Genomic DNA, 27979 nt, shown 5'->3' with positions numbered 1-27979 from the left:
GTAGCAGTGGTCCTGACCCAATGAATTACCCTAAATTTACTGCTAGGGCTTTGAGTAAACCTGAAATCTGAGGGTAAAAGTAAATTTTTAAAAAAAGCATTTGCAAGTGTTCTGTGGCTACTGCATCTGGATGTATGATAAAAATTGATGTAAAATTAATAAATCCTAAGGGATCATCCTGATCAGTGAAAGCTGCAAAAGAAAAATTGTTAGGGAGATCCAACTTCCATGTTTTCTACCACCAGTGGGTAAATTTAAACTCTTTTGAGTATTGGAGACAAAAATAAGTTTCCATAACTGATGATTTTTGCCTCTGGAAAAAGAGAGACCAAATAAAAAGAGTGGTAATCTCCAGAGAGAGATACACAGATACACTTTCAGAGTTTTAAAAAGCAGTTTTACTTGCCATTGAGTTTTGTAAAATCTGATATCTGACTCTTAGAGGCTAATGATTTTCCAACCTAAATTTTGACTGGCGAAATTTGGACTCTAAAGATTGACAAGGCAAAAAAACAAAAACAAAACAAACAAACAAAACCACCTACAAAAGTATTACTTGTCACTTTGACTTAAAACACAGCAGTTTGGTCTTACAAGCATCTATGCTTCATTGCTGCCAAAAAAGTTGCTTAGCTTTTTAGAATCCTGAATTTATAGATCCTAATTACCTGGACCTGACTCTAATCTAAAACCTGAAATTATCTGCCTTGGGCTGTTTCAACCTAACATGAGCTATGCTCAACTTAAAAGCAGAAACTGGCCCAATGAACAAAACCTAAATTCTGGGACTGTTGTGGATTTAGGACTCCTCTGTGGGGCCAAAAACTATGAAAATATCATCGATTCTGCTGGACTGTCCAGATCACTTGCAGATACCCCTGGGTAAGGGCTTTTTCTTTTATGTAACCATCTAAATTTGAACTAATTGGCTCCATATTTCTGACAAAGAAAACGATTATACTCCTAACTTGCAATTCCTGCTCAAAATAGAAAGTTGGAGGAAGGCATACCCCAGGGAGTATAACCCTGCCATCCACTCTTAATTAACTGGACTGTCAACCTCTTCTTGGGGACATCCCACTGCTGTTGACTTATGCTCAGGTTTTTGGATTAGTTGCAGTTTGCAACAACAGACTGATAGCTTGACTACATGTCACATCTTTCTTCTGATACACTTATTTTACTAAGGCCTTTTATTAAAAGAAGCTCTCGCAGAAAGAGATTTATCTTTCTAGGCTGCTAACTAGATAAATGATTAGGATAAAAGAGGAGGTTTTTAAACTTTCTATTTTGAAATAAAAAAATTTTTTAACTGGGCTTTTGTCCTGACCAATCTCCCAACTAACTCTTCTGGTTAAGTTGTATGAAAATGTTTTTGTGTGAAAATTCTTTTGTCCTTGCACCCAACCCTTCTGGACAAAAGGTCTAAATGAAGACAAAAAAAATGATGGAAAAAATCTGAAGTTATAATTACTAAATGAGACATACTGATTTTAGAATAAGGGGGGAAAAAAAACAAAAACCCAGACCCTTGGGAAGTGTGGAGGAGTGGGGAAGGCATTAATGATCTTTGTTTTTGAGAACTGCTTCTCTTTAGAGGGGAAAAAAATCCATATTGTCTTGAAGGCTACTGAGATTACTTCATATTCAACCTGACTGCTGAGCCTCCCATTACAAATGACAGGCTGTAAGAAACGGGGGGTGGCTGGCCCCAGCACCTGCACATTTCCAGCACACCTCTAGATGTCATCATGCTCTTCAGGCAGATAAAGTGAAGTCAGAGAAAAACAAAACCATTTAAATGACTGCCTTTAGGCAGTATCTGAGTCCCACTGACTCTAGATTATTCAAACTGCACTGGGAATAGAGAGTGGGGGGCCCTCTAGTGGAATGTCACAATGGGGCCCTGTTAACATGTTCTGCTTAACCTGATTAGGGGTATCCTAACAATTGTAAACTCTTTGTTTCCAGGGATAGCATGTATGCCTTCTAGAATTGTATTTCTTGTGTATACACCCTATCATGACACTACCTGAGCCCTGGACTGGCCAGAGGTGTGCTGTGCTGAACTGATGCCTAAGTGAGTTAATATAAAAAACTTAAAGACAAATCCACATGACTTTCTATGACAGACATTTATGGTTAATGAGATTTGTTTTTAACTAGCTAAGTCTAAAACCACCAAGGAAGCATAACTGAAGTCAATAGTACAGGCTGGTCTCACCCTGTTGCCTGGCGCCCTACTGATAATAATATACTATATTATTTATAGTATATACTACACACATATATATATATATGTGTGTGTGTGTGTATATATATATATATACACACACACACACACACACACACACACACATACACATACATATACACACACACACACACACACACACTATATAATTTTACTATAAAGAGACTATGGCCAAGAGCCAACGGGGTCAACTGTGACAAAAAGGAATTAATATAGCAGAGACTGCCATCCATAGAAAGGCCTGCTTGCAATGTTGGTCCTTGGCTGGCATCTGGAACTAGAATGATAACCAGTTCCCTTCAGTGATAAAAACTTTACAAGAAGGGTAGCTCATTGTGCCTAGGCTGTTTTGTACAACGTTATAGTTTAACATAAACACCTGCTTTCCTTCTGGGAATCTAAAATTTTAGTGTATGTCAGAGGGTGACCAGCACCCAATAAAAATCTTGGGCATGGAATCTCTAATGGGCTTTCCCAGGCAGAAACATCACATCATTATTGTATTTTCATGGCTGAGTATGATCTCTGTGATCCCTCATTGAGAGGGATTATCGTAATTTTTTAACTGTTCATTTAAAAAAAAAATTTCAGGTAACTTTAGAAGACATTATAGAAGTTACAAAAATAATAGAGTTCCTGTATACCTTCATTCAGTTTCCATTTATGTTAACATCTTACATAATGATAAAACATTTACATATGATTTTTTTTTTTAAGTAGGCTCCATGCCCAACATAGGGCTTGAACTCACAACCCTGAGATCAGGAGTTGCATGCTCTACTGACTGAGCCAGCCAGGCGTCCCTACATATGATTTTTAAAAAGTTTTTGATACACATTTTTGGTAAGAACATTTTTTGGTTAAGGACTAAAACACAAAATGCTAAAAACTACTTGGAATTCTACATACCTTCCACTGATAGCATCCAGAAGTTACTCCAGTTGATGCCAATCCATATCCTTTTCCTCCACTGCCATGAGTTAAAATCTGTCCATTCTCCACTAGACAACACTGAGCTTTCTCTGGATCAAAGGATACTTCTTGTATAGGAAGATTCTCATCTTCTTCCTCTAACTCTCCCTGCTTCTACCAAAAAGGAAGCTGGGTCAGTATTTCGGAATAATTCAGATCTCAGTTAATATATATTCTAAGACTCTTTGGTTTTATTTCACAAATATTTATTAAGTATCTACTATGTACCAGGTACAATGTAAGCAAGGAAACTCAATGATAAATACAGCGGGGTCCATGCATAAAGCTTACGGTCCAATTAGGGTCAAAGAAATAAGTACCACCAGTACTGTGGAGAATAACAAGAGTTACATGCAAGTATTGCAGAAACAAAAAGGTTTAAGTGTCTAAACATGCTTGGGAAAGAGAAGGAAAGCATTCAAAAGAGGAGGACTTCTGAGGTGAGTCCTAAATGATGAGGCATTCAGCAGATGGTCAAAGAAGAGGAAGACATTTAGGCAGTATATAAACCATGGTGCCAAGGCATGGAGGTACAAAAGAGTTCAGTGATCTATGGTAATTGTAAGCAGTGTGGAATGTCTAGAGGATGAGACAGCAAAAAAGGAGGCTAGAAAGAGAAAAGAGAACATCATGGAATGTCTTGAACGCCATTTTAAGTTTGAACCTAACAGATAACAGGGAGTGCCTACACAAATTTATATAGAGAATCTCTAATCAGATCTGTGCTTTAGAAACATTGTTCTACCAGGTGTATATAGGATGAAGGCAGAGAGATCAATCAGAAGATTATCACAAGAGTTCAAGTAAAAAATACTGAGAACTTGAACTTATTAATTCATTCAATGAGTATTAAGTATCTACTACTATACCAGGTCCTATATATTCAGCAGTATATTAGATAGATAGAGATAAGATCTCTGATCTCACAGAACTTATATTATATATGTTACATATTATATATTATATATTAATTTAAAAATATGATATATATTATATTTATTAACTATAATATATTTTATATATATATTAGAACTTACATTTTAGAAGGTAGAGATAGAAGATAAATAAAAAATATCAGGTAATAAGTGCTATGTCAAAATTAAAGCAAATCATGTAACAGAGTATGTGACAACTAACTCTAGATTGAGGATAAGGAAAGGACTCTCTGAAGTGATAATTGAGACCTGAATAGTAAGAAGAACTTGACATCTGAAAAACCTATGGGGGAAGTACTCTAGGTAGAAAGAATAGCCATGCAAAGCATAAACGAAGGAACAAACTTAGTGTGTTCAAGAAACAGGAAGAAGGCAAGTTGTTCTGAGTGTAGTGAGCAAAGGGGGGAGAACAAATAGTTCTAGATTTTATCCCAAGAATGATGAGAAACCAATGGAAGGTTTTAAGTACAGTACCAACATGCTATGACTTACAATTTAAAAGATCATTCTAAATCCCATGCAGAGAAAGGACTATAGGGAATTAAAAATGAAAACAAAAAGGCCATTTAGGAGACTACCACATAGTCCAAGTCAGAGATGATAGTGGCTTGGAACAGGGTGATGGCAGAGAAATGAGGAGGTGGGCAAATTCAAGTTATATTTTACAAAGGAAACAATAGGACTTGGAGATTGTATAGCAGGAGAAAATGGGGGGCGGGAGGGTAGTGGTGACAGAAAGAGGATAACACCTAGGTTTTTTTCGTCAAGTCACTAACTAGGAAGATAGGAAAGCTGAGGAAGGAACAGGATCTGATAGAACTAAAAATGCTATGAAGTATGAGATGCCTACTAGACTATCATTCAAGTGGTAAGGCAAGTAGAAGATGGATATGGTAGCCCAGAATTCAGGGAAAATGTTAGAACTGGAATTAAAAATTTGGGAAGCAACAGCATATGTGTCTGAATAAGGTTTTGTTGGGTGAAGGGAAGGGAATGGGGATGATGGTGAGAAAAAGAAGGGGTCTTGGGAGGCCTGGGATAATCTAACACTTAAACAGAAGAGGGAAGAACCAATATAAAAGAATGAGAAGAGGTCACTGTACTGAGATAGAAGGAAAACCAGAAAAAGTGTGGACTCAAAAAACCAAGAGAAAGATTAAGGTAGCTAAATGAATGGATTTAAGAGCTATATAGGAAGTAAAATCAATGGGGCCCAATGACTATGTGGATCGGGAGACATCAGGAAAATCCAGAATTCCCAAGAATTCAGGTTTGAAATGCTATGTGAATGATGGTGCCATCAATTAGAAAATGGAACAGGGAGAAAAGTATAAAGATTTGATGGGGAGACACCCGGGCTAGCATTTAAGTTTGGAAGGCATTGCATACAGGTGAAAGTGGTCCCGGATATACTGAGGCTGTTGGAAAAGCTAAGACTGGAACTCTGAGGGCCAGCAGTGTTTGGGATGGAGGCTAGGAGAACGTGGCACCAAAGAAGAGATGCCTCTAGAGGGAACCAAGGATGGGCAGAGGACTAGCAATGTAGAATAAGGTAGTTTTGAAAACAATAGAAGGCTAGAGTTTCCAGAGACAGAGTAAGATGTGGACAAAAAAGTGTATCCTATATTTAGCAATTGGCACTTAACTTTGTCATTTAATTTCGGTGCTCTGATGGAAGATCAACAATTGAGTTGAAGAGAAAATGAGAACTAAGGAGTGGCCCCAACATGTATAAAATTACTTTTTTGAGAAGCTTAGCAATGAAAGAAAAGACAGGAACACGGGAGGCTTCCTGGTAAAAAGGAGTTTGGGAGGGTGGGAATTAGAGATGTTTATAAGCTGAGAAGAAAGAACCAGTGGAGAAGAAGAAAGTGCAGAGAGAATATGGAGTAACTGGTAGAACCAAGTCCCTCAGAGAAGAAGGGATCCAGAGACAGGAGACAGGGTATTTACTTGTGTGGTCTAAAAATACCTTTTTGGAAGAATCGCTTACCTGTAACTTTATTTCTTGTTCTTTTTCCTTTATCTGAATAGCATGTTTGGCCTGAGCAATGGGTGTCTCCCACATACAGTCCGACAGAAGGGAAAAGAGGCGTTCAACAACCTATTTATTGAAGGAAAAAGAATGATGAAATTTGTAAAGGTGATTTTAAGTAATATTAGAAAAGATAAATCATGTAAGTAATACTAAGCCACATGTAAAATTTCATCATACCAAAGTCAACAACTACTTTCAGTGGTTGGCTGTAATTTAAATATCTTGTTTCTAGAAAGATCATTAATCCACTAGAAAGTGGGTCCCACTACCCTCATGTTTCTTCGCTACATGGACATCTGATGAAGACACACAACCTCACACACTTCTCTCTCTAAAGGCCCAAACCTAGGAAGAAATTCCACAGATCTTCCTTTCCTTCTGACCTTTTAAGTATTCACTATCTCCCTACTCCTCACACCCATAACTTAATTTCTCTTTCTCCTTGCTTGGAAATTAAATAATAAAGCAATTTCAGAAGGAGAAGTCTAGCTATTAAATAAATGATACATTTACAACTGAAGAGACTATAATTTAGATTTTGGAAAAATAATGTTACAGATGTGAAAAGTATCTTCTAATAGCTTTAAAAATAGAAACCTGAGCCATTTGATCATCTTCTACGCCAGATTCACAAGCTGGTAGCACAGCCTCAAGGACATGAAGTGCAAGGAGCCTTGTTCTTAGGTTACCAACGAGAGGAATACCTGGGGAGGGAAAAGACATTTTCTTATTATCAGTGTGACTTAAATTCAAAGTGTAACTGAGGGGCGCCTGGGTGACTTAGTTGGTTAAGTGTCTGACTTTGACTCAGGTCATGATCTGATGGTTCGTGAGTTCGAACCCCATGTAGGGCTCTGTACTCCAGCTTGGAGCCTGGAACCTGCTTCGGATTCTGTGTCTCCCTCATTCTCTGCCCCTCCCCTACTTGTGCTAGGTCTCTAGGTCTCTCTCTCTCTCTCTCTCTCTCTCTCTCTCTCTCTCTCTTTCTCTCTTTCTCAAAAATAAACAAACATTTTTTAAAAAGTGTAAATGGGGCACCTAGGGGTTCAGTTGGTTAAGCGTCTGACTTTGGCTCAGGTTGTGACCTTTTTGAGTTGGAGCCCTGCATCAGGCTCTGTGCTGACAGCTCAGAGCCTGGAGCCTGCTTTGGATTCTGTCTCCCTTTCTCTCTGTCCTTCCCCCACTCTCACTTTCTCTCTCAAAAATAAACATTAAAATTTTTTTTAAAAGTGTAAATGAACTTCTTGCATAAACATATTTGAGGCTCCTAAGCATTTATGGGTGGAATGGACAACACTTCAACCTATTATCACAAGAATTCTGGACTCAGCCCAGACCCACTAATGTACATGAATATTCATGTTTACGTCTCAGTTTTTCTGTATATAAAAGGGAACAGCACTATAATAACTACCTGTGCCAGGTACTATGCTATGCATTTCACACACATTAACTCTATTGATCTTTATAAATCCTACATCACATCCCTGTTTTACTGATGAGGAAAGTGAGGCTGAGAGAAGTTAAGTAATGTGACCATAGCTCAGCTGAGGCAGAAGGAGAATTTTAAACAGGTTTGTTAATCTCTAAAGCTCAGGTTTTCATATCCTTTCATTGCTTCTCCATCCATGCCTTGACTGCCTCACAGAGACTGTTCGGATTAATGGGGAGTAAGCAGTTTGTACTTTTCTGAACTAAGCAAAAGCAGAGTCAGAATAATGATGCTCTTTTTTATACCTACTACTACAACAAAACCAGTTAAAAATAAATGAATATCTGTTTTTTTCTTTATGCTCCAAGACTTTAATATTATATAAGCTTCACCTTATTAAATGAGAAAAAAAGCCTGTTATAAGTTATACGAGTTAAGAAAAACTAGCAAAGTATATTGACAACGTATACATATAAAACAACATGTACCATGGAAAATTAAATTTGTTTTAGCCTATTTAAGAAAGACTAGGGATGATAAAAAAGTTCCAGAATGGAGAGTAGTAATGGCTGAGTAACACTGTGAATATAGTGAATATCACTGAATTATACACTTAAATAATTAAAAGCTGTACATTTTATATTTTACAGCACTGCAAATTTTATATATATTTTACCACAATTAAAAAAAAAACTGGAGGGGCGCCTGGGTGGCGCAGTCGGTTAAGCGTCCGACTTCAGCCAGGTCACGATCTCGCGGTCCGTGAGTTCGAGCCCCGCGTCAGGTTCTGGGCGGATGGCTCAGAGCCTGGAGCCTGTTTCCGATTCTGTGTCTCCCTCTCTCTCTGCCCCTCCCCCGTTCATGCTCTGTCTCTCTCTGTCCCAAAAATAAATAAAAACGTTAAAAAAAAAAAATTTAAAAAAAAAAAAAAAACTGGAGGGTGGGGCACCTAGGTGGCTCAGTCATTTAAGTGTCCGACTTGGGCTCAGGTCATGATCTCACGGTTCATGAATTTGAGCTCCACATGCCTCTCTCTCTCTCTCTTTCTCTCTCTCAGTTCTCTGCCCCTCCTCCGCTTGTGCTCTCTCTCAAAATAAATGAATAAACTTAAAAAAAAAAAAAAATTAGGAAAGGACTGACAGTAATCTATGAAGGCTGACCAGACTTTTAGACTAAGAACTTGGAGTTAAGCTTATTACATAGAGCTCACATAGACAGCATACAATCAGAAGTTACAATCAAGACAACAGAAATCATGTTATGATTATAGAGAACGGACAATCAGACCTGCATTTTGATAATCCAACAAGTGACATCAAAATCTGCACCAATTATTAAACAGGATGTTCTCTGCTTATTTTTATTATGGTAATCCAAACAAATAGAGCCAAGTTCTCTTTAGATTAAATCCATAATCTAGCCTGGTGCTACTTTCTATTAATTCCTATCAAATTTTACTCCTGAAATTGGACTTTTCTTTTGACCGAGTAAGTACTCAGAAAACAAAAGTCTTGAAATCAAGGTCAAATATTCAATGTTGTTAAAGTGTGGTATTATCTGAATAAAATACACGTAATGTATAAAAACACTCTAAAATAAGGCAAAAGTCATATACCTGAAGAACACTTCTGAGATGCTATGTTTAGAAGCACCTCTGTCCATTTTGGGGAAGCCATTTTTGATTGAATTGCTTTTGAAGATACAACTCTGCGAAGAAAAACTAAAAAATCCCCCAGATGCAGTTCTGCTGCATGTTGTTTCCTAAGAGCAGCTGCAGAGTAAAGAGAAAAGTTTACATTACAACCAAAAATCAACAGGAAAAAGTCATACCAAGTAACTTGCATTTAGATTGTAGTTAGCCCAAACCTAATTCAAAATCTAAGTTGTCAGTTGGCTGCTGAATTTTTAAAACTTAAAGAACATTGGGGCGCCTGGGTGGCGCAGTCGGTTGGGCGTCCGACTTCAGCCAGGTCACGATCTCGCGGTCCGTGAGTTCGAGCCCCGCGTCAGGCTCTGGGCTGATGGCTCAGAGCCTGGAGCCTGTTTCCGATTCTGTGTCTCCCTCTCTCTCTGCCCCTCCCCCGTTCATGCTCTTTCTCTGTCCCAAAAATAAATAAAAACATTGAAAAAAAATTAAAAAAAAAAAAACTTAAAGAACACCATGGGGAAAGGTCAGAAAACAAAGCCGAACTTAAAAACATTTTTTACATCTGTGTACAATAATAGTGAGGTTGCTAGAATAAAGTATGTGTACTTGGTTTTGTGCATTTTTTTTTTACTGCTATTTTAAAATGCAACAGTTCTCTATCCAAGTCTAGAGTTCTATGAGGTAGAATCTGAGAGAAATGGTCTGTGAACCCCCTAAAGTTGTATGAAAATTGTGTGTACATTTGACTAGTAAAAGAGTTCACAACTTGATTCACATTTTCAAAACGTCTGTGACCTCCCCCAGCCCCATCAAATTAAGAATCACATCCCTAAAGAAGACTTTGTGTTTTCAGATTCTACAAAGAAACACATTTCTAAGGCTGTGTCTGGTTTGCCTGAGCACCAACTCCATGTATATCTCTTATATAAACTTGCTCTAAGCAATCTTCTCGGTTTTTCCACCAGTATCAGTACCGGCTTCTCTCTTGTCGCCACTCTCATAGTTTCCCTCCACCCTGTGCATTTTTAGGCCAAAGGACTATCTGCTCTTCCTGTAACACACCACGTTCTATCATCATCCACCACCTTTCATACCCTCTCAGCCTGGCAAATCCTACTCAGAGCCAAGAGGAAGAAGTATGCCAGTGAGGCAGTTGCCCAGAATATCAATCTCTACAGGGCACTAAAACATACAAAATCATAATAATTTGGAGGCAAGTATTATACACAGCATTCCTTTCAGGGAGATCCTGGCATGTCAAATTAAGGAATACACAGACGAGTCACTTAGGAGACCCCCGCACCACGGGCACCACACTTAAATGGCCAGCAATCTACTTTCACAGACATCTTGTCATAACTAGAGGACATCTGTTCTGCTGAGATGGGTGTGCATGTCTACGACAGAATTAGAACGCTGGTGACAATGAGAGACAATTGTACTCCTCTGATACAATTCCTCTACATGGTCCTCTACCTCTTCTTTACTTAAATGCTAATAAGCAAATATTTTTATAATATCAGTTTGAAGAATATAAAGTTATTAGCCTGAGCTGGATACCCACATACTACTCCAACCCTGTTCCTACACATTCTTCAAAATCCAGTTCAAGAGCTACCTCTTCTATGAAGCCTTCTCTCTTGGTAGAGATCCTTGGGAAAATCTGTTATGAGGGCTCTATCCTACTCCCCATCCTCACTCCCAGCAAGTATCTCTGTAACATGATACTAAATTAGTTAATTAGTTAAATTAATTAAGTTTGGAGACCTTAAATAGAAAGATGGTTAATACAACTTGGAGATGGTATGTGTTTCAGTACCAATACCAGTTTGAAATCAAAGGTACACCTTACTTTCAGTTAAGTATTTTAGAGTGTCTGTGGGGTTTTTAATAGCTGGCCACCGTTGACTTGCATCAGTCTCACTCCCAGCCATCCCCATGAATAGAGATGGTGCAACAGCCCTCTCTCTAGGACGACCTGAGGGGAATGGATGTGAATCCCATCTGCTCTTACACCTGCTGAGATGCACTTACGGAAGAAGTGCTTCTTTCTTTACTAGATATGGAAGGGCCCAGTTTTCCTAGGGGCCTATAAGTTGAGAAGTAACTCTATTAGGTCTTTCCTGCTGTCCATATGTGCAGTACTGCACAGAGTGGTGAGAAACTATTACCTTAATCACCCTGTATCCCTCACTGGATCTCAGAAAAACAGGAGGAGGCATTAAAAGCTTGTTTATTTTACCATGCCTTGTGAGTCTGGCATGGTCTTTGTAAAAGTACCACACTCTTTATATAAACAGGAAGAAGGAATGTGACACAGGGGTAGCCCCTCAAACCAAAAGCTAGTCCTTAGATTCATATATCCTCCTAGATTCTGACTTAAGAGATTTAGCTATTTCTTCTGAGCTTCTTGTATTACAGTGTAATTATTTGTTGACATGTCTGCCTCTCTGGTTACCTTAGAAGGTCTCTAAGGGTAGAGACCATGTTTTATCATTTTTGTATCCACAGGTATTTCCTCTACCAACCCATCTACACAATATTATTTAAATATTACTTTAATTTTAATATTTAGTACAGTATTCCAGTATTAATATTAACATCCACATTCATAGCTCTCACTATGTGCCAAACACTGCTCTAAGTGCTTTGCATGTATTTAATTAGTCTTCAAACACTCTAAGGAGGTTGGTTCTATTATCCTTATTTACAGATGAGGGAATTGGGGGCACAGAAAGGTTAAGTAACTTGCTCTCTCTCCATCCATTCATTCATCTGGCTGCCTAGCTAGTTAGCTAGCCAGCCAGCCAGCCATCTTGGTCCAGAGAGGATTTAAGGTCTCCCAGAGTTTATTACAGTAATAAGACATGGCAGTTTCATAAAAATCTCTTTAAGAAATGGCCAATCTTAAATCTTTATTCCTTAATTATGTAGCAGATATAGGAAGTACTTCTACTGTTCAGGTCCTTTAATTTTAACCTAGTTTCCATATATGAAAACCTGTGTTCCTGAGGGAACACTTAAGTCAAGACTATGGTTAAAGATGGGTTGTCAGGATCAAATGCTAAGAAAACAGAACCTGGGGGTATCAGTCACCTAGAACCTCTAGATTCTAGAACCAGGACAGCCAAGGAGAAGCTGAACTTAGGGAACAGTATGGTTGCTATATCAGGGTTAACAGACTTTAAAGAGAAGAGGTTCAGTCAGGAGCTCATCGAAATCACACTTATTTGGAGAGCAAAAGAGTTTATAAATAAGTAAATGAAAATTCTTTCTAAAAAAATTCTTTCACGCCTCACAACAGAAAGAAGTCTACATTCTAATATTCACATGAGGACTCAATAAATGCTTGTAAATAATGACAAAAAAAGGTTTATGCTACCTCTGAAATCTCTCTTCTCAGTTTCTCCACTGGAGTCAACTTTTCTTTCTTCTTCTTCACCCTCTTCTCCTTCCCCTTCTCCAAAAGAGGCCATAAGTAGTACACCAGCTTGGGACAACAAATTCTTCAACTGACTACAGAGTAGATCCAACAAGGACTGAACTACTTTGGGGCTCAGTTTATCAGCGTAAGTCCTACATGAAGTAACAGGGAAAAAAAAAAGGGTAATAACATAGTAGGGTAAATGTACTTAAACACATAAAGGACATTAGGGGGAAGTGGAAATTACTCAAATGAGAAAAGACCAGGTGCCATACAGTTCCATCAAGACATCTATAATGCTCACCCTGTAGTGATAGCTAGAATTTGGAGCAATCTTGTACTAGCCACTTTTAAAGCTGTACTAAGCTGAGAAACACCCGTCTTTGGCAGTAACTGCAGAGGCTGTCCCAGCATGGTGTCTGTACCACATAACTGCGACAATACGTTTAGCAGACCAGTGGAAATTGCCAAAGAAACATCCACTGGTTGATAGTGAACGCTCAGAGCAAAAACTGTAACCAAAAGGAGACGTTGCTGGGCTTCTAGAAAAAAAAGAAAGAAAGACAATTGAGAATTTTCTTTGAAATAAACAACACACTAAAACAAAGCATATTCAAAAATATAAATAGTAATGTGGAACACCACTACATTTTCAAATATGTATTCTTTTACATGTAAATTGACCTATTAATGTTAAAACAAGATATAGAACATTAAGTATCTAGCATAAAATGTAACCTGCATCTTATATTTGTGGGGGCAGTTACTCACCAATGTGATGCTTATTTGCCTGTAGAGCTCTCTCTAGGGTAGCAGACAACTGTTGATAAATCTTATGCACAGCCACCTGGATTTCAATCTGAATATTTCTTTTAGCTGCTCTGATCCCATCCTGAATAAAGATTTACTTTTTCTATTAGTAACAATGACACCTCCTACCCAAATAAAAGTAATAGCATTTTATCCTACTCTATGCTAGAGTCCTGTGGCAGTTTTTAATTATTCAGTATGGTTCAATATATAAAAGCTTTATAATAAATTTATATTTAAATGCTTGACAATTCCTGATTCTATATATTCTTTCTCCTTTCCCACAAAGCAATTTTTCTTCTCTAAATATGGAAGACATAAAGATAACACTCAAAAAAATTTTTTTCAAGTCATCAGAGAAACTGGGTAAAATGATAAAAGTATAAATGTAAATTCTGGAAACCCATCCTCCCAAACACCAATCCCTATCCCAAATTAGATCTATCTCTATCCAATTTGGCTAAGGGTTATGACAACTGAGCCAGCAGAGGATCTAAAAAAACAACAGTACCATAGTTCACCTAATCTCCACTATACTACTATTACTCAGGAAACTAAACGACTTAGATAGCTTTAAGAGTCATTTAAAAGTCTTTATATTTTTAAATCTCAATGTTAAACACCAGAAACCTTAGCATTATTAAACTGATGTTTAAAAAAAAAATGGCTAGAATCTGAATATACTGCAAGGTGCATCCTCACACGCCAGATCTGTCACCTACCTGATAGTGATGCAATCGGCCACTCTCTCCTTTGGCTCCTGCATGTCCCACAGTGCCTAAACCAAAACACCCTGCTAGAAACTGCAGCCTCACAGACGTGAGCAGTGTGGATGACTGGAAGCCCAAGTTTGATCTGCTTCCTGTCAGAGAGATGCTTCCTTTTTCCTCCATCCCAGACAAAAGAACGAGGATCTGGTGAAGTGCTTCTAAACGTAGCTTGAGAAAAGCAAAATAAATATATTTTAGAGTTCTTCACTGAACTGAGACACAAAGGAATTCCAACACAGATAATATACTTAGCACAGAAAATCCTGACGTTTCTTAGGGCTCTATTCTATTAAAGTAGACATTTATTTTATCATTAAAATCAAAATATTTCTAAAAACTCTACTAGCATACTTCAGTAATTAAGAGGCTACACAGGACAATGAGGAAAGCAGATCTGGATGTATGAGACCTAATTTCAAGGCCAGACTCTTCCATGTACTTTGTGGCCTTGGGAAACTCACTTAACTTTCTGAATCTCAGTTTCTTCATGTGTCAAATAAGGCTAATCCTATAGTACTTTTTCTAACCTACTCACATAGCTACTGTGATGCTCATGAGGATATATATATATATGAAGGGTTCAAAACCATAAAGTGTTATGATTACTGCTTCCTTCACTTACAGGGAAGTTAAATAGAATGAATAGTGTTTCATTCAAGAATTAGAAAAAGAATTTCTGGAAGGTTTTTCTGTGGGTCTCTTGAACATCTGGCTCTCTCGTCCCTAGCTAGGAGGGCAAAACCTACCACTGTAGTCCATCAGCCTATCCCTCTTTTTTTTTTTTTCAATAACTTTTTATTTTGAAATAACTGTACATTTAACAATAGTACAGAAGGGTTGAAAACATGGTATAGATTCTTCCTGTATGCCTTCCTCCTACTTTCCACTAATGTTACCATCTTAGGTGACTATGGTACATTTATCAAAACTAAGAAATGAACACTGGTACATCACTATAACTAAACTACAGACTTTATTTGGATTTTACCAGTTTTCCCAAAATGTTCCTTTTCTGTTCCAGGATCCAATCCCAGATACCATTTTGCATTCAGTTGTCATGTCTCCTTAGTCTCTTTTAGTCTGTCCCAGTTGCCATCTTTCCTTCGAAAGAGCTGTTCACGTATTTTACAGAATGTCCCACAATTTGGGCTTGCCTGATATTTTTTCATGACTGGACTAGAGTTATGGATTTAGGGGAAAATACTATAAAGTCCTCTTCGCAACACATTATTTTCAGGGATGTATGATGTCACTATAACTTATTGTTGATAATGTTAATCTTGATCACTTGGCTAAGGTGATGTGTGTCAGGTTTCTGCAATGTAAAATTATTCATGTTTTTCCCTTTTCATACTCTGCTAGCTCCGAGACACTAAGTCCTGCTTACTTTAAGAGAACGGGAATTAACCTCCACATCCTAAAGGAAGAGTATTAAAGAATTTGTGTACATGTTAAAACCAGAATAATAAATATTTTGAGGGAAATACTATGAGGCTACACAGGCATCTTAGGTCGCCTTAAAGTTCTGTTCACTAACTTCAGCATTCATCATTACTACTGTGGTGTCCTAATCTAGCCTTTTTTAAGTGGAGACAAATGGGTCAAAACCGGAGGCTCTAAGAAGCAGATGTATATGCTCACCAGCCAGTCTCATTTTAGTTTCTAGGAGACAAGGCAAGACTTAAGATTACAGTATCTTGCTCTAAGAGATGGCAATTAAAAATGCACTTTGTCCATTTCAAACAATATATTATGCCATTATATGATAGTGACATCAAAAAGTTCAGGTGGAGGAGAGGGAGAGGCAAAGAGTAGATGAAAAGGAAAAATTTTTTCTACTATTGTACAGTGATTCCATTTAAGTTTCCACAGTGCCTCTTGAGGAGTAAGAATCAAAGACTTACTTCTGCCCTTAACTGCTGCTGTTCCATTGCAATGATAGAGGCCTGGGGACTCGTAGACATACTTTCCTCTGGCTCTTTAAAACCTGGAGCATTCCCCACATCTCCACTCACAAAGCTTACAACATTTTCGATCAAAGTGTGAACTCCCAAAGACTTGGTAAGATCAAAATCAGACTCAAAGGAGTAAGAGGAGTTGCATAACCAGTCTCTGCTATGTTTCAAGCGAGCCCAAGAGTCACTCAAGGATTCCAATTGACTGTGCATAGGACCTACATACAAACAGAACAAACATGTATCAATAACAACCAAGTAGAGCATACATTCTGAAACTAGGGGAGGGCTGAGTGCTGCTACCATACCAACTGGTGAGAAATGGACACTCACGTTTGAATTACATGCATGCATTAAGTGAATCTGAGCAAAATGCTTTGGTAAAAACAAAAAACAAACAAAAACCAGAGCAATGTAAGAAAATAAAGGGAAAGCCCTGTTTGATGTATCAGTGTCTCTGAAAGCGCTTTAGCAACACACTGCCACAAGAAAAAGAAAGGCAGAAGCTGCTCTCAAAATGCTTAGCTTAAAATGCTCTGCGATATTAAACTAGACCATCATTTACGAACACAAAAGAACTAGGCACTTGGAACACTGCTCGTAAGACCTACAAGTACTAGAATTTCATCCAATTTAACATTATCATTGCAAAGAGTAAGTTAAGACTGAGCAAACTGTCTACATATCTGCAATGAAACATTACCAAAAAATGGATATAGAAGGGCAAGTAAACTTATACAAAAAGGAGACACAAACATCACCCTTTGGGTTTCATTAATATAAGGAACACTTTCACTGTGTCATATGCATATTTACTGCATGTTGTGAAACTCCTATATAGAGGAAGCAAAGTTTCACAGACAAGAATATAAGAGATTTGAAGTAAAATGATATCTATTTAAAATTACCAAGTGATGTCACAATAGTTGCTAAATATAATATCATTAGTTTTGCCAGTGGACATTTTCTAGACTAAACAGACTAAAACATTAGACAACAAATACGTTAGTATGTTTGAACACAACAAGTCATATGCCAATATTAGCTTTAAATAAATATATAAATGTCCAATTCTTACAAGCTTTGTTTTTTTTTAATTTAATTGATGTCAGGTACATGAATTAGATTAACCATAATCCTTGGCTCATGATAATCTCTTATCACTGGTCCACACATGGCCTGCTTTTGTATTTATATTTATTTATAATAAATGTGAACACAAGAACTAGAAAACTGATAGTAACTTGTATCTACCTATCTGTTCCTCCTCTAATCCATCTCTCCGTATCTCTTCCTAGCTAAGGCTATATTATCCCTAAGCCTGGGTTTATCATTCCTTTGCTTTTATTAATGTTAAATATTGTTTTATCTTATATGTATTGCCAAGACAAATAATGTTTAGTTTTAGTGAGTTTTTACTTTATAAAGAAGTATCATTTTATGTAATCTTTGTGGGCATACTCTCTTCCATCAGTATATTGCCAATATTCATTCACATTATTACATGTAGCCATAATTCATTTGTGTGAGTACTGTATAATGTCCTATCACATGAATATACCAACTTTCTCTATTAGGAATGCATCTTAAGGTAGTCAATAAAATATGCATTCCAAAAATTGTTTTGTTGTATAACTAGATGGAAAAGATATGGAAAGAGAACTATTTAAACACTAATGCCCACAGAGAAAAAAAATTAATAAATAACGATTGCCTGACTTATTTCTGAATTACTACACTGGTGTCAATAAAACCCCAGGACTTCAAAATCAGATGTAGAAATTTAGCTAATATTATAAAGTAACTGAATTAATTTATATGCTTCTACTAGAATAATTTAGAATAGCAAAGAAGACATGGTTACTCTGCCTTCCATGTTTTAGCAAGAATTCTTAAGATTAAAAAATGCTGAATTTTCAGTTTTACTGAGCATGAAAAATAACCAATCTGAAAAATTCTCCAAACTGCATAGCTGATTATTTTTTTCACGTAAAACAGAAAAGAGTAAAACAACCCAAAGAATAATGCCAAGTATGCATAATGGATTAAATTAAAAATTATAAAGAATAAAGCAGAAGCTAATTAAAAAAAAAAAGAAATAATCATTTTCCATTTCCGTAAGCACCCCAAATCCAGAATGTGGATTTAGCCTTAACTTACAAATAATAGTTTTTGGCTCTTTGCACTGAGCTTGTTTGTTCAATAATAAAATTTCAGAATAAAATGTTCTGTTTTCCAATACTTACAAATTACTTTTCAAAATGAAAATAAAATGTGCAATGAGCTAGTGTTAGAACCACAGATGTAAAAGAGACCTTGAAGATTATCCAGTCCTCAAATTCCAATTGAGGAAATGGAGGTCAAAAATTTGATCTGTAAAATTAATAATGCTAATTCCTTAATTTTATGGGAGGGAGGTGATCTTACAAATTCCTGTTATTAATCAACTTCATGAGTCACCAATACACGGAAATGTCAACTGCCTGCCTACACAAAGGTTTGACTATGAAGAATATACAAAGAGTGAATTGCTTTGATATAACCCAAAATGTTGTAGAAATGGGTGGCCAACCCATTAAAATCCTCTTGGCAAATTAAAGCAAGAGTCAAACTTTTTGTATAAAGAGTCAGACAGGAAATATTTCAGGTTTTTGTGGGTCTTAAAGGTCTGTGCTGCAACCACTCAACTCTGCTGTTGTAATAGGAAGGCTGTCACAGACAATATATAAACAAATGAGTGTGGCTGCATTCCAAGGAAGCCTTATCTACAAAAAGAGGTAGCAGGCCAGACTTGGTTCACCAGGCATACTTTGCTGACCCCAATGTAAAACATGCAACTTATTAGGTATATGACCCAAACAAAATTCTGTATGACTAAAAAAAAGAACAGGAAAAGCAGCATATGAAAACATTAGGATAGATAAATAAAATAACCGTAAGCCAAATATTTAGGCTGACATCAAAAATACTTTAAAACAAAAACTTATATTATGGAAATGAGAGATGAAAGAATTCTTAAGTCTTTAAAAAAAAACTGTAACAACCTGATTAACTTTGGTTTGTTCAATACTGTTTCACTGGAATATAGGAAATACTGTGTCTGAAAAGTACAATAAAAGCTTCTATAGAGTAATTGTGACTAAGTCCAGTTCTTACTTAGTATTATTTCAGAGTCATCTACTATAAAAAGGAAATACAAAGCTCAACAAGACTTTTTTTGAGATGGTTTACTTGTCCTTACAATTTTGGTTCTTAAATGGAATTTTCAAAATGAACATGGCAGAGCTGCAATACATACTTTATAAACCATAAAATATGTAGGCAAGCTAAAAGGGGAAAAAAATTAAACATGCCATCATGTACTTGCTTGAAGCTCTTCTTTTTTCTGGGGCTCAACTGGCCAAAAAGGAGTAAATACACTACCACACAAAAATCAGAAGACAAAAGGAGAAATTTGATACAGGAGACAACATTTACATTTGCTCTTCTTTATATAATCTAATTTGAAATGCATAGATAAAAACAGCATTTCACCCATACATGTTACACCATGAAACACACATGCTGATAAATGTTTCCAGTATTATTTTTAGCTGTAAAACCCTAACACTTTATTTATAAGGCCTAAGGAGTGAAAAAAATCAAGTCATACAGTATTTTAACTAATAAGATTCCTGATGTTGCTTCTTAAATTGCTACTTTGGTATCCCTACCATTTTTCACTGCACCAGGTTCAGCTTAAGTATGAAAACTAAAGTTAAGTATCTGCAAAGTTAGGTATCTTCTTTCAGCGATGGATGAGCTCGGTTCTACACAACTACAGCAAATCTTTTAAGTATTTATCAAAGTACCAAAATACCAACACATTTAACAGGTTTTGTATAAAATTTTGACGAGCTGTTGTAAGAATTAAATGAGTTAATATGTTTTAAGCATCAGAACAATGACTGGCATATGGAAGTAGTTTACAGGTGTTTAATGAATACAAAATGTCCTATTATCTCTGAGGCACTAAGCAGAAATGTTTCACCTATCTCTTTTTAAAGTAATTTAAGACATTTTTTTGGTTTTAGAATTTAGCTTTAATGCCTCTGAACAGATGAGCAAACAGCTACATTTATGTGCTCTATTTGCTCTACCCATTCCTACCATATTTGCTTGCTTGGACCAATTGTGAAAGATTAACTTGAATGAGGGAAGAAGCAGCAATCATGGTTCAAAAGCATGAATCCTAGTATCCCCAATGCCAAACACTGAAATTATAGGCACTAGCATTCCTAAGGAGGAGCCTTTGGAAGGAAAAGAAGAGCAGCTGAAACGAGTATAAAACCATTAATTGTTATTGATACATCCATTTAATTTCAGTGAATGTGACATAGTAACTTATCTCTAATTTCTTTTACTAGGTTTTTAATAACTCAGGGCCACTGAGACTAGTAAGTACAAAAGCTATGCAAGGGAAAAAATTGTCATTTCCTCTTCAAAATACTGGAAAGGGGTAAACAAGAGCATAGGAGAATTGTCACTTGGCAGGGCATCTGTTTGTCCTTCACAGCTCAAGTTATAATCAGAACACCTAAATGGCCCCAAACAGTTCTGACTTGATTCGTTTGCCCAAATGAAGATAGGCATCTAGTCCAAATTGGCAATAAATAAGGAAAAAATAGGATTGTTTATTCTACCATTATTTAAGAACAAAACAAAACAAACCACTGCGGTCCGAAGGTAGTCACTAAATACAAATAATTTTTAAAAATTCCTTTCAAAATATATTCCCCTTAATGTATTTTCAATGTTCTTTTATTTTAAAGAAGGAAATCTATAAGAAAACTATTAAGTGTACATTTTGATTGTTTAATCTGTAAGCTCTAGTATTCATTAGATTGAAAACTATTTTTGCTGCCTTCCTAAAAGAGTAATTCTTCTACTTTCTAATCACCTATTCCTAAGAACAAAGCCATCAGCAGATTTTTCTCTGGGAACATTAAAATGCAATGATTATTAGGATAAATTGGTACCATATTAAGTGATATCATGAAGATTTATATAACTAGTTTCCCTCCCTATTATAATTTCCTAAGTGAATAATTAAAAAAAAAAAAAAAAACTTTTCCCATGAGGTCCTATATTTGCTTTTCTGTTTTCAACAAAGTAAAGTTAAATTCCAAAAAGTTAATAGGTTTTGGTACTGCCTTGAGCTTTTTGGAGAACGTAGTTTATCCACAAACAATATTTGGATTAATGGCTTCATTCATTTGTATCTCCTTATACCTACAACTATAGAAACTCCACATCTACTCATAGGATAACAGTTTAAAAACTTGAGCAGAAACCAACTCTAGGACAGTAACTGTGAAGTGTTGTTCTATTTTTCCTAAGTAACTTACAATGAAATTCTAGGTCATTTGTAATTCAGAGAAAAGATACCACTTTCTGTTTTATTCTAAACATTACTTTGCACATACTGACATGGCTAATATAGACTAAATCTCACAGGATAAAGGTTTAAGAGAAAATAATTTTAGCTAATGGACTATCATGCATAAATATAATCAGTACAGCAGGAGGCTCTTACTAAAGACTGGATCCCTTATGCTACTCATTAAGTTTGGAGCCATTGTCTCTCTAGCACCAAATGATACACATATAACAGAAATTTTAGCAACAGTGCTCACCTGAGCTAACCAAAATTTTAATTTTTATGTCAAGTGGTTATGCAAAAAGGATTTTCTGGATAATTATGACACATGAACTCCCAATTTTCAAAGAATTATAAAATAATAAAATACGTATCGCACATTACACTAAACATCATTTAATTATTTTTATATCACAAATAACCTTACGATTTTTTTAAAAAACCCAACAGCTACGTTATACCTTCCAAAGACTTTTCAAATAAACAAAGTACCAGTTCTAGTCATTATTCTTAGTATTTCAGAAAAATCATTCTCTGTATTCTAATTAAAGGACAAAGTATCATATTTTATTTGACAGAATGCCAACATTTCTTCCTCTAAGTTATAAACACACAAATGAAAAAACTGTGCATGCATTTATTTCTTCCCTTCATTCCTCAGTTTTCCCTCATCTCTCAGTTTGCTTCCCGTGGGGGAACTGAACATTCTGCCAAGGAAGCTATCAAGAGAAGGGTTTAGTTTTGAAGTACAGAAGACTTACTATCACAGAAAATAATTTTTCCCACAGGCTCTTAAAAACTGCCACTAGCACAAATGTTGAACATTTCACATTTTCACAACCACAGTATAAATGGGTTTAATAAAAGTGCCAGTTAATAGAGAGCAATACTTGGGGAGTTTTTAGGTATCCTTGAATTTAGAGTCTCTGAAACAGCTGTCCTTTCCATACATTTTTATATACAACCAAGAGTTAACTGTATTATTTACTAAGAAAGAGCTTCTAACAAACAAGCTAAACTCTTGATAACACTCGTAAAATTGTTCCTCATGGGAAAATTTGTCTAGAAATCATAAGCTTATGTCTTACATGCTGTATCTTAAGAGGCAAAGAGTAAAAAAAAAAGTGGAAACTTTCTGAAAGTGTGCATGCAGAGACAGGAGGTGAGTGGAGGAGAGTTCTCATGTAATACCATTAAACTATGGCAACTGTACCAGTGAACTAAAACACAGCGAATGATGTACATAACCCCCCATAATGTAAAGCATTACTTTTGGAGTTCCACACAACTTTTTAAAAAGTCAAAACACATGACAAATGAGAAACAGACTGGTTATTAACTCCTAGACATTTCTGTTTTAAAAGGGTGTATGTTAAAGAAAATGATTTCCTTTTAACTCTTCCAATAAAATGTTTCTAAATTTGTTTCTGCAATAATGTTTCAAAGACAATCATATCTAAATACATCAGATATAAAAACAGCTACATCATTTAACCAGATTTTTAATTTCTTAATACTTACCTCTCTTTCTATGAGATGATGCCAAATCCAAATCAACATTTCGTCTTCCACTCTATTAAGATAAAAATGAAAAATTTAGTTGTGAAAAGTGTTTTAAGATTAGATTTAACACAACATTAGAATAAAAATACATAAAATTATAACAATGTGCTACCTGTATACCAGTCAAGTCAGACTAAAGTCTAATAAAACGTCTCAGAAAAACCCACTGAAAACAGCTTTAAGAAAGCCCAGGTACATAACTCTGAGATACTAAAACACAAAGTCAAGGTGTATGCTAATTAACATTGTAGAGTAGCATAAGTTTTTCTTTGTTGTCACCTTTTCTTTTTTGGAATTATTGCCTTTTTTTTTTTAAGTTCATCTATGTATTTTGAGAGAGAGAGCAAGCACATGCACAAGTGGGGGAAGGGCAGGGAGAGAGGGAGAGAGAGAATCCCAAGCAGGCTGTACACAGTCGGCATAGGGCCCAAGGCTGGGCTCTGAACTCACAAACTGTGAAATCATGACCTGAGCCAAAATCAAGAGTCGGACGTTCAACCAACTAAGCCACCCAGGTGCCCCAGGTATCTTTGTCTTTTATCTTCCAAATACACTATAATCTTATTAATACCTTCCATAGGTCTAAAGCCTCCTGTAGCAAAGTCTCATTTTCAAAAATTGCTTTCTCTATTCTTATTTTACACTCTTTTCAAAAGCCCCACTAGTCTTGGCTAGGCATTTTAGAGGAAGAGAATCTGATGAATCCACCCTAACAGAAAAGTAACACAGTCCTAAGACTACTGGCAGTATTTTAAAGGATTTTTAAATGTTTTTAAGGAGTGCCTGGGTTAAGTGTCCAATTCTTGACTTCAGCTCAGGTTATGATCTCACAGTCATAGCATCAAGCCCCACATTGGTCTCTGCACTGGGCATGAAGCCTGCTTAAGATTCTTTCTCCCTCCCTCTGCCTCTCAAGCGGGCATGCACTCCCTCTCTCTCTCTCTCTCTCAAAAAAAAAAAAAAAAAGCCTATTAAATCTAGAAATCTCAAATTGCTGAAACTGCAGACAGCTCAATAAAATAGTGAAGGTTTTCAGGAAGAACAGAAGTATATTTCTGTTGGGGAGGGGTGCAGACAACTATCTGCTCTGCTCATATGTACAGCCAACCAAGTACAAACCATAGGTGACTGACTCATTTATGCAAAGACTTGACATTATGGTCTTACTAGGCATTTCATTTTTACTCTATCACATAATTTTAAAAAATGGTGGCAAAGAAGAAAGGTTGTAGAAGTGATAAAACAGATTCATTTAGGAACTGCCATTGTAGAAAACCATTACCTGGTTACACACAGACACATGTACCTACATTGTAGATAAACACATTTTGTCTTACATACACACACACACCAAAAATAAGTATGTTGTCAGGCCATTTGGTGCTAGACAAAATACGAAATGTTACAACCGCTCCTGAAGATATCAGTGGATCATGCAAGAAAACATTTTTATCACACAGTACCTTGGTCATGAGGGGTCACAGAATAATTTTATCTCAGGCCTCAGAACTAGAATTATCTGTTTCCCTTGAACAACTGGTTTGTTATATCTTTTAGACACTGAATCTTGGAAATCATTATGCTGTTCCTCTTTGGTGGCCCACCTTTAGCCAAACATCACAGGATATGGTCTGAGGTGTACAAAATCTCACCCAGGGCTTTATCTTTCAGTTTCTTTGAGTCCTAATTCATTCACCTAATTCATCCTTTTATAAAGTATTTATTTTTATACACTAAATCAACTCCTTTGTGGAATAAGGAAGAAAGGGAATAGATTAAGAGAGTGTAGTATGAAATGCTGGATAGGTATGACAACTGTCAATCACACAGTTGAACTTACGCTTAATTAACTGTTGAGGTTTACTAAGACAGAGAAGTAGATAATACATCATGTAACACTCTTTATAAAAGAAGGATAAAGCAAAGACTGAGCATTAAACTGATTAACTTCAGTTATGTTAAGAAAGCATTTCATTCATTCACAAATCAGAAATGAAGTACCACTAGATATTAAGGATATGAATGGGATATGAATGGAAATCCTAAATAACCTGACAGAAGGATAATGTATTTTAGCTGGAAAAACCCAAACTGCCCCCACTGTTTGCCCCTCTTCATCTATACCAGGCTGAAGGCTCAGCCCACATCTCCCTTCATCTGCAAAAGAATCTGCTCTGGTTCTAGACTTTCCTATCTCTTACAAGACTCTCCCTTCATCTGCAAAAGAATCTGCTCTGGTTCTAGACTTTCCTATCTCGTACAAGACTATCTTTCTAAACATTCTGTAAAGAAAGATGATCAAGAGCAAATCTTTTTCAAAAATGTGTTTATTAATCTTTTATAAACTGTAGGAAACTCAATGTTAACAATCTTGGCAACTAAATCTAGGCTCAATCTACCTCCACTGATCTCTCTTTCCATTCTGTTCTGAAAATATATATATATTTTTTTTTTAATTTTTTTTTTAACGTTTTATTTATTTTTGAGACAGGGAGAGACAGAGCATGAACAGGGGAGGGTCAGAGAGAGGGAGACACAGAATCTGAAACAGGCTCCAGGCTCTGAGCTGTCAGCACAGAGCCCGACGTGGGGCTCGAACTCACGGACCGTGAGATCATGACCTGAGCCGAAGTCGGCCGCTTAACCGACTGAGCCACCCAGGCGCCCCTGAAAATATATTTTTCAAAACGTTTTAAATATTACCAAACTTGTTCTTTACAACAACCCAGTTGAGGCAAGTATAACAGGTAGTTTTCTTTTCTTTTTTTTTTTTAAGTTTATTTATTTTGAGAAAGAGAGAGAGTATACACATATGCAAGCAGGGGAGGGGCAGAGAGAGGGAGAGAGAATCCCAAGCAGGCTCTGTGCTGTAAGCAGGAAGCCCAATGCAGGGGTTGAACTCAAAAACTGTGAGATCATGACCTGAGCCAAAATCAAGAGTCAGATGCTTAACTGACTGAGCCACCAAGGTGCCCTGCATGACAGGCAGTTTTATTCCCCATTTCAAAATAAAGAAGCTGGGGTTCAGAAAGGTAAAAATCTTGCCCCAGGTAAAAATCAATAGTAAATCTTAAGCCTACTATGACTAAGTGAGATTTCACTATTTGTTTTCTCAAAGTATGTTGCTTTAACTACATCTATCCTCATTTTTTATCTTTTCATTTCAGTGGAAATGAATTATCAATCTACAAAACATACTGTAAAAGACATCAGGGGCATTACAATAAACCTGCCTTCTAAGAGGTCTGCTGGAAAGAAATACTAATAATACATAAATAAGTATGATGTGAGACAAACCATTAGTGGTTCATTAGAGATACTACCAAAATGTCACAGAAATAACATGAAGACTCCTGGGAGTAACGTGATCTTGGAAAGCTTTCTGGAAGAGATGACACTTTAGCCAGTTCTTAAGAAAAGATAAGACCCCCATCAATAAAATCCAGGAGAAAGACATTGAAGGCAAAGAGTGCTTGAGGAGAGGCTCAAGAGGTATGTTTGGGGTCTGGCGGGTGGACTATCATGCCAAAAATACAGATTACTGCAGGGGATAACTGGTTCCAAAGGCAGGCAGGAAACATTTTCCAGAATCTTTGATTTCTTGGTAGGTAGTGCAGAATCACAAAGTTTTCTAAGTAGGAAGGGAGCGTGACCAGCTGGTATTATTTTTGTTGTGTTTTCTTTTAAATTTTTTTTAATGCTTATTAATGTTTTAGGAAAAGAGAGAGAGACAGAGCACAAAGAGGGAAGAGAAAGACAGAAACACACAATCCAAAGTAGGCTCCAGGCTCTGAGCTGTCAAAAAAATAAAGAAGCATTTAAAAAAAAAAAACAAAAAACAAAAAACAAAAAACCTCTAACTTTGGGAACAGGATCTAAGGAGAGGAACTGAAAAAAGTAGGGAGATCAGTTTAAAACTACCAGTCCAAGCAAAGGTAACAAAGGCCTGAATTAAAGAGTAGAAACACTAAAAAATAAAAAAAGGGCACCTGGGTGGCTCAGTCAGTTGAGCGTCTGACTCAGCTCAGGTCATGATCTCACAGCTCGTTCAGTTCAAGCCCCACATAGACTCTGTACTGACAGCTCTCAGCCTGGAGCTTGCTTCAGATTCTGTCTCCATCTCTCTCTCTGCCCCTCACCTGCTTGTGCACTCTCTCTCTCTCCAATATGAATAAACATTAAAAAAAAAATGTTTTAAGAGTAGAAAGGACAGAATGGGCACAAATATTTTACCAAAACAGGTAACAAAATAATTCATCCATTCCAAAAAAAAAGACTTAGTGATTGCCTCCTACTACATACCAGGCACTATACTGCAGGTACTTGCAATACAGCAGTAAACGAAACAGCAAAAACTCCTGTCCTCAAGGAGCTTATAGTGTAGTATAGGCCAACAGAAAGTGATAAACAAAATTATGTTTGGTGCTGGGGGATGGGGGGGGGGAACCTAGCAAGGCAAGGTAGACAGGGACTGAATATGTGGAAAGGAGGGCAAACTACAATTTTAGACAGAGGGGTCAGACTAGGCCTCACTGAAAAGTAAAAACAGAAGGAAACACTGAAGTGAGGGAATTAGCCAGGCAGACAACAGTATTCTAGTGGGGGTGGGGGAGGGAAATAGGTAAAAGCCCTAAAAGGAGGTTGTGTGGTATGTTCATGGAAAAGGCAAGAGGCTAGTGTGATAGAAGGAGAGTCCTCAATTAAGGAGGACAGTAAGAGATCAGAGTGACAGTGGAGCCAGCATATGTAGGGTCTTGTA

At 36.7% G+C, this 27979-nt stretch overlaps 1 protein-coding gene across 11 annotated transcripts in view; it reads right to left on the bottom strand.

The window, feature by feature from the left end:
• HERC1 (HECT and RLD domain containing E3 ubiquitin protein ligase family member 1) overlaps positions 1-27979 on the bottom strand; it is a 194808-nt gene that overhangs the window by 64746 nt on the left and 102083 nt on the right. For 10 of the 11 annotated variants that reach the window (XM_047074980.1, XM_047074983.1, XM_047074989.1 and 7 more), the window contains exons 25-34: positions 23179-23230; positions 16188-16456; positions 14236-14451; positions 13475-13595; positions 13008-13245; positions 12662-12855; positions 9247-9402; positions 6797-6903; positions 6155-6265; positions 3164-3340 (exon numbers count right to left, since the gene is read on the bottom strand). In XM_047074980.1, the coding sequence (XP_046930936.1) occupies positions 3164-3340; positions 6155-6265; positions 6797-6903; positions 9247-9402; positions 12662-12855; positions 13008-13245; positions 13475-13595; positions 14236-14451; positions 16188-16456; positions 23179-23230 (1641 nt within the window). The remainder of the gene's footprint in view (positions 1-3163; positions 3341-6154; positions 6266-6796; positions 6904-9246; positions 9403-12661; positions 12856-13007; positions 13246-13474; positions 13596-14235; positions 14452-16187; positions 16457-23178; positions 23231-27979) is intronic. The other variant, XM_047074984.1, reaches the window with a different exon arrangement.

Source organism: Lynx rufus, unplaced genomic scaffold (assembly GCF_022079265.1).
Source record: "Lynx rufus isolate CCGP_SWC_20201006 ecotype Redwood Valley unplaced genomic scaffold, mLynRuf1.p SCAF_13, whole genome shotgun sequence".
NCBI classification, from domain to species: Eukaryota; Metazoa; Chordata; class Mammalia; order Carnivora; family Felidae; genus Lynx; species Lynx rufus.
The sequence above is the reverse complement of the archived record's forward strand: the minus strand, read 5'-3'. Positions and strand labels throughout refer to the sequence as shown.